General features: G+C 29.7%; 1 protein-coding gene across 1 annotated transcript; it reads right to left on the reverse strand.

Annotated features, from left to right (window-relative positions):
* Positions 1–2,675: 2,675 nt before the first annotated feature.
* Positions 2,676–4,353, reverse strand: LOC124937827 (NAC domain-containing protein 21/22-like). The gene is made up of 3 exons (XM_047478157.1): positions 4,173–4,353; positions 3,275–3,540; positions 2,676–3,092 (listed from the first exon to the last, which is right to left on the reverse strand). Exons 1-3 carry the CDS (start codon positions 4,351–4,353, stop codon positions 2,676–2,678), a joined length of 864 nt encoding a protein of 287 aa, XP_047334113.1.
* Positions 4,354–12,778: the final 8,425 nt, after the last annotated feature.

Below are 12,778 nucleotides of genomic sequence, written 5' to 3' on the forward strand. Positions count from 1 at the left end.
CGATTAGTTTAAGCATTGATTGTCACTGAATTGAAAGTTGCTGGTCTTTATTTTTTTATGCAATTAGAGCTTATTTAATTATTAATGGGTTTGAACATGTATGTATAAGTAATTTAGAGTTTTTAGACTAATTACTCATTTATAAGGGTTGTTAGCAAGGTTAATAGAACACTTGAGAATCTTAATACTTTTTCATCATTAACATATTATTGTCTATTTTCTAGAGTTTAATTTCTTCATAATTGTTCTTAGAAAATTCGATAGTCAAAGTCAACATTAAGTATCAGAGTCTATCTTAAGAACATGTCGTCGACAAGATCAACTAGAGATGCAACGACAATAAAGATTAGAAGAGAAGGGAACGTTTCGCTCTCCTATCTGTTACTCACGAAGAGTAACTACTCGGTGTGGGCATTGAAGATGCATGTAAAATTACAAGCACAAGGAGTGTGGGAAGCCGTGATGTTCGGCGAGGTCGACGAATGAAATGATAGAATGGCTCTTTCCGCCATCTATCAAGCGCTCCCTGATGGCGTCCTTCTCATAGTGGCCGAGAAGATTTATTCCAAGTTAGCGTGGGAGACGTTAAAGACAGTGCATGTTGGAGTGCAAAGAGTCAAGGAGGCAAAAGTGCAAACCTTGAAGACACAATTCAAGGCGATTCGCATGAAGAATGGGGAATCGGTAGATGATTTTGCCATGAAAGTGATATCCATCATGACTGGTATCCGCTCGTTGGGAGAGAAGATGAAGGAGTTCTCTGTCGTCATGAAGTTCCTTAGAGTCTTATGACAAATATACATGCAGATCATTACAGCGATCGAGCAATTTGGTGACCTCAAGAATATGACCGTCAAGGAGATCGTTGGTCGTCTCAAAGTCCACGAGGAGAGATTTTGCGGCTACGGAGACCAAGAGGAGGAGCACATATTGCTCATGCATGATAAATGAATGTCACGAATGAAGAAAAACGGAGAAGCTGATTTTTCTTCTAGATTGTCAAGTCGTAGTGGCAACGATGGAGAACCGAGGTCGTGGAAAAAGGGAGAGGTGGAGGTTGAGGTCATGGAGAAAGCTCACATTAACAATAAGAGACCAAGCCCCTAAAGACAAGAGCACAATGAAGTGTTTCGCTTGTCAAAAGTATGGGCACTACGCGTCCTAGTGCCCTAAAAAAAGGTGTGACGATGAGGCTAACTTTACTAGCTTCTATGACGAGGAACCATCATTAATGTTTGTTGAGGTAGTGACGAATGTTTTGCCCGAAACGATGATGCAAACCTCACTAGCTTCTATAACGAGGAGTCAATATTAATTTTTGTTGAGGGAGTGACAAATGTTTTTCCCGAAGACGAGGAGACAAACCTTGAAGAGTTCGTGCAAGAACCGTCCAAGGAGGAACAAGAGGTGGTGTTGCTCAATGAAGAGAAAGTCATGGAGAAACTCCTCACAAGTGGCGATGAGTGTAATCACACTGATGTGTGGTACCTTGACAATGGAGTAAACAACCATATGATGGGCCACCGAGAGAAGCTCAATGAGCTCAACAAGAAAATTACCGAAAATGCGTTCGAAGATGGAAGCAAGGCACACGAGTTTCTTGATCGAGCTTGTGGAAAAATCTGTGTGAGTAGAGATGCCGTGTTCAAGCAGGAAAAGAAGTGAGAGTGGTGCAACGACAACGAGCTCGTACAAAATTCTGTACAGTTCGGAATCCTACGAGATGTCTATGCGGAGGCAACACTAATAGAGAAGGATCATGATAAATTGTTTGAATTCATCTACCTAATTAACGATTTATTGATATTCGAACTCTTAAAGAAATTTGGTGTGGATTTTAGTTTTTTTAGATTCCAGTTTTATTCTCCTTTTTAGAACTACAAAGTTTGTGTTCTTTTTTTTTTTTCATGTGTACGATTGTTTAGTGACATTGAAGCTTGCTTATATCTTGATTAAAACTTGTTTAAACCGTTTTATTCTAGCATAACTTGGTTTTGGATGAGAAATATTTTGATTTTTATTCATTTGATTTGATTTGATTTTTTTTTTTGTTAATATAATTTATTTAGTTGATTTATTTGGACTGATATATATATATATATATATATATATATATATATATATATATATATATATATATATATATATATATATATATATATATATATATTGTATAGATTGGTTCAAGCGAGGGGATTAGTTAAATATCACGTGATGTGATAGTATCTTTATATTCCCAAATATGTCATCCCTATTAGTATATATGAATTCATGCTCTATAAAACAACATGAAGAGGAGAATCTTGAAGAAAATTCATAACATTTGTTCAGCATTTAATTTTTTAGTAAAATTGATAATAAATGTTTATAAAAAAAGTAACATAGAGAGTACGAGAGAGATAAATTAAGTAACAAATAGAACAGTTTGATATATCATTGTAATATAAAGGCTACATCTCTATAACAATATGTATACAACCATCATATTAAAGTCTTAAAAGGTAAATGACCCATACTCTAATCTCATTATATCACTTCAATATTAATCATGAATCCAACTAGTGATATCACTCGATTTAGTAATGGGTAACACAATATACACTTACAACTTCTATAATAATATATATATTTATATATTATAAGTGTCTGTGTTTAATCTTCAAAACTCGAGAATTCTAAAGGCTGTTGTCCAAATCAAATCCCATATCCTCTGAGTGTTGATCAAGCATAGACATGTCTTCTCCTAAACAACCACTTACTCCATCAAGCAAGAATTCGTACATATGTTCATACTTGGAGTTATCGTCACTAAAAGTGACAACGTTGTTTGGGTCTTGAAACGTTTGAAAATCAATGATAGGGTTCATCGTTGTCAAATTCAAGATGGTGGTGGTGCTTTGGTTCAAAGCGCCCGGAGAACTTCGAGAAATGGAATGACATAAAGGTTGATCATAAGCTGTGGAAGTGACACCACCCTTTGTATCTACTAACATATTTTGGCCGTAACAAATGTTGTTACAGTTATCCGTGTTGTTATTGATCTTATTTTCTCCTCTGTTTTTCAAGAATACTCTACACAACACCCAATCCTCCTATTAACAAGCAGAACACAAAAACAAATAAGTTTTGTAAACGTTAACATATATCATTTCTATAAATTGATCTCTTAAAAAAAATGGTTTTTGTAAATTATATATAATCAAGGTGTTATATATACAATATAATAATTATAATTTGAATTCGAAAAGACAGGAAAATAGAGAAGTGAGCGAACCTGAGGGGGAATATGAGGGTTCTCAAGTCGGAATTCGTGCATGATCCAACCGGTTTTAATCCCATTAGGTGCACGACCCCTATAGAAAACCAAAGTTTTCCTCATCCCCACAATAACATGTGTCCTTGGGTCATGAACCAACTTATCTTTTCCAGTAGCTTTCCAATAACCAGAAGTCGTGGCTCGGTTAGTCCTAGAGCCCGTGGCATACTTTCTATCGCAAAAGCTAAAAAAGTACCATTCCTCCGCATTGAGTTTTGTCACTTCTTTATTGATTCAATGAACATAACATTAATTACATAAGGAAGGATATGTGCATGTGAGTTGGAAGAATATATAGACAATGAAAATAGTGCATAACTTTTGTCCTACCCTTTGAAACTGCCAAATAATTTAATTTTTTAATTTTTTTTTATATAGCTAAACTAAATTATCTTCGTGGAATAAAATCAAGAAAAAAACAAACAAATTGATTAAAATAACAACAGCCATTCCTTAAAGCCAAAGCATGTTTCTGATGTGATATATATTTATGTATATACCTCAAAGAGTTTTTTTTTATTAAAGGATGGAATTTTTTTATTAATACACTAAATCACATGATCATGGTTATAAACATCCGAATCATCATAATACAATCTATGACATAAACTAATAAAAAATACTACATGAGCTACGAATGTTACTCAATCGACGTATCTTGATCATATCATCATTTGAGATATCGAAACTAAAGGAATTTGAATTTTTGTATCGAAAATAGGTGGTGATTTATGCCCAGTTTGGCTTGGGACGAGACAAAAATAGGATTAATAGAGATAATGATGAGTTCATGATGAAAAAGAATGGAAAAAAGAAGCAGACTGAAGAAGGTAATTAAGAGATCTAGAAATAGTACCAGGAAGCTGCCATGGTTCACACTTATGGAGATCGATTTCGAGAAGAGTAGTGGCCCTTAGAGCAGGGTGTTGAATATCATTTGAAACCTTATTGTATAGATAGTGACAAACTAACTCATCATCACTTGGGCAAAATCTGAATCCAGGAGGCAAAGATGCTCCAACATCTCTCAAACCCATGAATATGAATATATTGATGAAATATCTCTAATCTCTATAGAGAGAAAGAATTAGAGAGAAATGGGTGGTAGTTGGCAAATTAAGTCCTTTATTATATATATACATATATTTGGTATTTGTTTGTTTGGGAGTAGAAGAAATCAAGGAGAGAAAGAGTTTTAATTTTACATTCATACCCTTTCTATGCATAATATATTTCATTATTTTTTTTCAAAATTATTGATTAGGAACAACTTTTATGTATCCTCACTAATATGTATAATATACTAACTCAATAAATTCACTATTTAAAATTTCTTATCAAGCTTATAAATAACCTATTGTCATATATTTGTAAAACCGTGTTTTTATGTTAAAACTATATTATATATGTAAGAGCTCTTTAGTTTAAGTTTAAGCGTTAATTACGTTAAAGATTATTATAAAATGTAACATGTAAATATCGATATATGAGTTGTTTGATTTAAAATTTAATAAGTTTTATGTTATATATTTTTTTTTATTTAATTTCTGATAAAAAATATATATATCATTATTATCACTCAAATTACAAGACTTTAGACTATGTGATAATCTTCTAGAATAGTTATTATTTGACTTGTAACTTTGTTTGAGTAGTTGTTGGCATTCTTCATTCAATATATATATATATATATATATATATATATATATATATATATATATATATATATATATATATATATATATATTCATTTTGTAGAAACAAATATCTGTTTTGATATCTTTTAACTAATTTCCATTCTCAAACTTATTTATATTGTTACGCAAGTTGTTTTCTCATAAATAAATAAAATTATATTATATATGTGTTATATATGTGTATATATTAACCTTTTTAAGTAATAAATTCTACTTTTTTAGAAAAGAAAAAAATAAGGAATGATATGAAATATATTATATAGTTTATTATTATTTCACTTGTTTTGTTATTTATATAATTTATGAAATTATTGTCTCATTATTAAATAGATGTATCATGGATATATACTGATTTTTAAATTATTTTCTTACATTATTGAATAAATATTAATCATATCATTCTTTTTCATTTTTCAAAAAAAAAAAATCTGTTGCATTGATAGTTAAAATTAATTTCAATAATTGACATAGAATAGTTATATATTATTATTATTATTATTATTATTATTATTATAGTTTTGTAAGTTACTCCTTTTATTAATTAATTATTATTTATTATTATTATAATTGTTATCATTGTTTTATTTTAATAATATATAATTTAAAATAATTTGTAAATTGTTAAGATTAAATGATAAATAATAATATTAAAAATAAAAAATAGTATTTTATTTGTATAGCCTATAGAGAGAGCATGTTCTGGGGACTTTTGGTACACGTTAATCCCTATTTGATATTTCTTAATTAGTGAATGTTTTCTCATTACTAGGAAAAAGAAAAAGAAAAACTATTTGCATTAGATAGCTTGTATGAGTTTGCTTCTTTTTACCGATCACTAAGGATAACAATGTTATTAATTCACTAAATCTTTTTTCACCAAAATAAAAAAGATCAATATTATCCTACAATTTAGTAATCTTTTGACTTATATAATTTTCATATGGACTTAGATCATTCAAAAAGTACTTGCCTCTTAAAAATATATATATAGTTTTGTAAATACAAATTTGTTTAAATGTTTTTAAGAAGTGAAAATTGCTTAATCGGATAATGATATAATGATATATATATATTTTGTGAAAACGTAGCGTCAATAAAATAAAAAGCACAAAAGGGCAAAGGAGTTAAATGAGTTTACAGAAACCAGAGTAAAAACAAACTGAATGAAGTACAGAAAAGGAGAATTGAGAATTAAAGTTCAATGAAATCAGTGAGTAGAGTGACTTTCTCGTAAGCGATGTTACAGTTTTTACAGATTAACCAATTATTCTCGCCTGTCGGAATATGCCTCCACGTTCAGATGAGGGAGTTGCCGTCGGTGAACACTTGAAGGTATTACAGTTGAAGTCGTTGCCCTTGGTCTTGATGATGGCGAGGTCCTTGATGTCGGTCCATTCGTTTTGGAAGCTGAGAAGGCTCATTGCTGCGGAGAATCTGCGCCTAAGCAAGGAGGCAAAAGGGCAGTTCCCAAGGAGGTGTTCAATGGACTCCTCATTTCCCAAGCAATGGAGGCAATTAAGATCCGAGATGCTCATGTACTTCTTGATCCGATCACGAGTATTGAGTCTCTCACAGAAGGCGAGCAATAAAATGAATTGGTGTCTAGGGATCACTTTGGTAGACCACACTAAGTGGGACCATGGGACAAATGTCCCCATGATCACGAACACAATCCCATGTAGACCTTGAGTCGAACCTACCATTGTTCTCGACACTCCAAACACGAGAATCCTTATGGTTATTCAGATGATAGGATGAAAGTGCATCAATGATTCTCGCATCTTCTGGAATAGTCCTCAGAAGGCTATTTCAATCGCCGCTTTTGACTTGTTGAATTGTGATCAATTGACATTTTCGCCTGATTTGAGTGATGGAGAATACACTGTTATGAAGGATGAGTCTATTTTTGAACCAGGGGTCATGCCAGAATAGAGTGTCGTTACCGTTTTCAATTTTAATGTTGATCATCTTGTCCGCGCTGTCTTTGAGCTTTAGAATTTTTTTAAGGGACCACGTCATATCCATTCTTATCTTGCATTTATTGTTATTTGCACTATATATTATGAGAAATGATTAGGAGGGAGAATTTGTGAGAGAGAATGACGTTGTGCAATTTAATTGACCGAAAAAATAATAGAATTTACCGCTTCTTTCTCTCCTCACCCTTTATTATTTTTCCAACTAGTGATATAGTGATATATCATTCTCTCTCTCATTTCCTCCCCTATCACTCCTCATATATTATATATATCTCTATAATTTTATTTTATTTTATTTTTTATTTTTTTATTTTTTTACAAATTCATCATCATTGTGTTTTTAAAGTGTTCTTTTTGAATTATTATAGACTTAAAAAGTGATATCTAATTATGATAATGTTATGAGTTCTATAACCACTCAAAAATGTTTTAAGTTGATATAATTGTAAAAATCCTGTTATTTTTTAAATTGAAATATATATATATATATATAATATTATATATATATATATACATATATAATATTGTCTTTTTAGATTAAAATTGAATACTCATCTCTAATTAATTTATTTAATTTTAAATCATTCTAGTTTTAATATTTTTTTATTGGTTGAAAATTATTTTGCTAAATATTTTAATAACTTAAACTATAATAAAAAAATTTATTTAAAATATATATAATTATAATTTTTTTATTCAGCTCATTTTTCTCCTACAATAATATGTTTATGTAACAGTTAACACAAAATCACATCAACACACCATTTCAATACATATTGTTAAGACAAGTATCATAGTAAAAAAAGATATGTTGTTAAAACATACCATCATATCTTAGTCAATATAAATAAATGTTCAAAAGTTAGGTCATTTATTATAGAATTAATTGAGGAAAGTTATTTAGCTTTATACCTAAATTAATTTCTTCTTATGTATTTTTCAAACAATTAAGTTCTAATTTCCTTTTTTAACATAAAAGTTGACAACTTTTTATTAAAATAAATTCAATCAAATTTTTTATTTCCAAAAATAAATAAATTTATTTTCATTTTTAAAAATATTATTATTATTATTATTTTGACAAATATATAATTTTATGTGATTCGAATTAATACAATAGACAAAACTGGAATTTAAGTAATTATTAGTATATATATATATATATTAAGAAATACTTGTTATTATAATTGTATGGGTTTAAGTATTACTAATATTTTCGATAACTACTATTATTTTGTATTTAAAAAATTAATAATAAAAGTGAAAAAATGACTTAATGTAAAATATTGTTCAATTTTTATTAAACACTTTATATACTACTATGAATATAGAATAAGCTAGAAATAAATAAATTTTTGAATATTTCTTTCTATTATAATATCATATCACATGGAATACCGCGCGTGAGGACCGGTTGGTAGCTGACTAAGGTCAATATCTCCCGAATCCTTTAAAAATAAATACATTACACATGATTTGAACTTGTGTTCTTAGTTGTCATATTAAAACATTTAATTAATTTAGAAATGATTATTTTATTTATTTATTAATAATGCAACTATTATATATTTTTAATAGAGGGGTGATAGAGAGAGGGAATTTGGTGAAGGAATGACTTAGCATCACCTTCATTGGTTGGAAAATGTAAAAGTGGGAGGAAAAGAGAAAAAAGAGAAATTATTTGATTTTTTCAGCGAATAAGATTATGACAAGTCATTCCCTCACCAAATTCCTTCACCTAATCATTTCTCTTTTTAATATAACATCCAAAGTAAATAAAAACAACCATTTTTTTTTCTACCCAAAACTTTGAACCTGTCTTATTCGGTAAATTTGACGAAATGACCTTAAAAATGCCTTTAAATGCGCACGGGTGACCACTTCAAAATATTCTGACGAAATTGTCCATGTCGCGTAACGCGAAGGTCAGGATCGTCTCGCGATGGAAAAACATTATGATCCATCTATAATTGCATTACTTCAATGGTGCCGTCGCGAGACGATCTTGCCCTTCACGTCCTCCTCACTGCTTTGTCTTCTTCTCCCTTTTCACAGATTTTTCCATCGCGAGACGATGTTGCCTTTCGCGTTACGCGATAGGGGTAATTTCGTCAAAATATGTTGAAGTAGTCACCCGTGCATTTAAGATGTTTTTTAGGGTTATTTCGTCAAATTTCCTCTTATTTTGCACATTTTCTTTACGCAAAATTGAAACTATATTAATTGTGATAACCACTCAAATATCCAAATTTAATCAAAAATAATAATAAACTTGTATTCAGTTCGAGATTTAACCTTCACGACTAGATATACATACAAGCTAAGGTTCTTTCTTTCTAAAATTAGTATAAAATGATTGTTAGGGTAAACCAATTGGCAGACAATCTTTTCTATATGTGGTAGTTAAAAAAAGAAACAATTATGTAAACTCTAACAGCATTTAAAGACTAAAATCCAAAACCATTTATTTGTACAAGATAACCTTCAAAACATCATTAGTTCCATTTATAAAAATTAGTTTTTTGTTTTGTTTTGCATGGATGTAGATATTTAAATTATTAATTATAAAATGAAATCATGTATATATAATGTTAAATTTCAAACATTATTTTATATTAATTTACTCAATTTATTTTTACAAGATAATTAAAATATTGAATTATTAAAATTCAACATTTTATATAATTCATAACATAATTATAATCTTATTAGACAAATGATAAATCTAAAATTAAAATTTAGTAATGATTATCTTGACTTGTAATGTTTGTTTTTTGGAAGAGGGTCATGAATGATTTATTTCATAATAATATGTATTGTTAAAACATGTTATCAAGACTCATAAGATGTTTTACAAAAATATATTTATTCTAAGAGATTAAAATTGAGACAAATCACAAAATATTTAAGAAAAATCATATTTATTTTGAGGAGGTAAAAACATATTTATTTTAAAATGTATTGAAAACTTCCGTATACAATATGACATTACAAAAATTAACATATATTTTTACAAAAAAAAATTAATTTATGAATAAATTTGAGAATCTAGCAAAATGTTATGAATAAATTTAGTATTTAACTTAAATATATGATTTGACAAAGTTTTAGAATCAAATTTCCTTTAACCTATTTATAATTTTATTTTCTATTTCTAGTATGAAAATAACTAAATTCTACATTTTATTTAAAACTGACAATAGAAATATGGGAACAGCTTATACAATAATTTCAAAGTTTTCTTCTTTGAAGTTTGGAGAACTTAAAAAGAAATTAATAATATATAGAAATATCCCTCTCTAGATGATTCTTTTCTTTTTCAGAATAATTAGTTTACTTAAATTACATATCATTCGTTTTCTTTCCTTTTAGGATTAATCCACTTGTGCCATATGCAATGAATTGTTCCATGTTTTCTCTAGTGGTACAATTGAATGGATATTAGCTATTTTGTGTTTGCTAAAGTCTCTAGCCAGTATTCTATTAGGTTAATTGTAGATCCAATTGAGCCAATTGTTTTCTGATAATTTAATTTAAATTTGGACTTGATTATATTCTATCAAAACATTTACATATTATATTATATACATGGATAAATCAAATTAAATATTAGGCCGGTGTGATTTTTGTAAGGTTCCATGCTGGAAGGCTTTCTCCAGGATTCCGGCTTAACCCGCGGTCTTCGTCATGGGAGCCTTTAAAGCCTCTGGGCCGGATGGTTTTCAGCCCGGTTTGATTTTTTTTGGATATCCGACCCTATCCAATAATTCGATAAGTTTGTAAACTAATTTTAATATAATTAAACAAAATTAACTAAAAAATATCAGCATAATAATAATTTCAAACAAATTTACTTATTAAAATTGATAAAAAAGACCATGTCAATATACCCATAAAATTTATTTATTTATCATAATTTTAATTAATATATATTTAGTATGAATGAGATTGGTTTGAATATACGGTATACCTCATCTTAATAATATATTAGTTTTTTCGTATCAAAACTCTATATTTGACCACAAATTAGGTGGATGAGATTAATATTTTTCGGTTTGTATTGGGTCGTTCTAACGTTTGAATAATTATGATCGGTTGAATGTTCACCCCTAAATTTAAGGCTAAGAAGAGCCTTGTTTTATCCGAATTATATGAATTAGGAGTATAAACGGTTCGATTCGGCCAGTTTGTATATTGAAATGCACAACCAATCGTTGAAGTCGGTTTCAGAAAATCTCAAACAGTTGGTTTTGATTTATTGATTGGTTAGAAGATCGATTTGATTGATTTAATTCGTTCGTGAAAAATTATTGCTAAACAATATTATTATACTTAATTTTTTTTAAAACAAATATTATTTATGAATAGTTGATTTAAAAAATAAATAACAACTATATGTATTGTAATTGAATTTGGTAAAAAAAAATTATTAAGCCAAATAGTTAGGTATCAACTATAATGTAATCAAATTAAGTATATTATTTTTATTTTAATCATGGTTAGTTTAAATTGGATTTATTTCAGTTCAATTTATATGAAATGTAGACGGTTTGATCGATTTTTTTAAAGGTTTACGCCATTAATATGAAATTTAATCTAAATACTACTCATAATGACATTATATTTTCAATTAAATTTCAATATAGAGATCAAAATATCACAAACTTATTTTTATAATTTTTATAATAATATTAAAAAGAATACAGATATTTTAGTCTTTTTTTCTTGAAAAACTACTTAGCGTCATTTCATTAAAAATTCTCAAAAATGGGAAAAAAATCACGAGTTTAAGAGATCATTCTAGACAGACCTAGAATGATTTTAAAGTTGTAACATTCTGAGTAAAAACTAAAAAGCTAAAAACGTAAATGAATTATCTGATTACAATGCTTTCAATTCTAGTGAGTTTAAAAAACGGTAAATTCCAGTTCCTACAGATATTCCAGTTCTGCTCCGTGCTTGGAATTCTTGTCCACGTTCCCGCGAGGGCGCTGCAATCCGATACAATATCTTTCCATCACTCTTCAATGCTCCTACGGGTTCTGTCATATACCCTTGCATTCCGTTCTTGTCAAATGTTATACACCACTGCTCCAAAGCCGCACTTGAACACGCTTGTTGCAAATCTATTTCCCTTGGCTTTGAGTAGTGCTGCATCTTTGATTTCATTCCATTCGCTCGGGAAACTAATCAGCTCCAGGCTTTTATAGAATCTGTCTCAAAGCTCTGAAGCAATACAGCAGCTCCCGAATAGGTGATCTATGGTTTCTTTATTTCCTCTACATAGATGACAGTTCGTGTCCAGGATGCTCATATATATATTTGCTGATACGATCACGAGTGTTGAGTCTTTCCCAGAAGGCGAGTCATAGGATGAACTGGTGTCTAGGGATAATCTTCGTTGACCATACAAGAGGAGCCCATTCTACTTTCTGTGCTTTTTCCCGGGTTACCTCCCTTATTTTCTTCAATATCAGCTTCCCATTGTCCTCAGCTTTCCATTTATGAATATTCGGTCTGTCGTGTAGTTGTATGTTACTTATATGATCAAGTATCATATGTTCTTCTAGATTTCTTCTCAGGAGTGAGTCCCAATTTCTGTCTTTAATGTCTCTGATTTTCGCTTCTGTGCAGTCCTTTCTGATGCGGGTATTTTGAAACTCCTCCTTGTGGATGATAGGCTGGTTTTCGAACCAGGGGTCGTGCCAGAATAGAGTGCCTTTCCCGTCTCCTAGTCGGATGTCATAAAGATCTGCAATATCGCTTCTTAGTTTAAGAATCTTTTT

This window comes from Impatiens glandulifera, chromosome 5 (assembly GCF_907164915.1).
Source record: "Impatiens glandulifera chromosome 5, dImpGla2.1, whole genome shotgun sequence".
Classification (NCBI taxonomy): domain Eukaryota; kingdom Viridiplantae; phylum Streptophyta; class Magnoliopsida; order Ericales; family Balsaminaceae; genus Impatiens; species Impatiens glandulifera.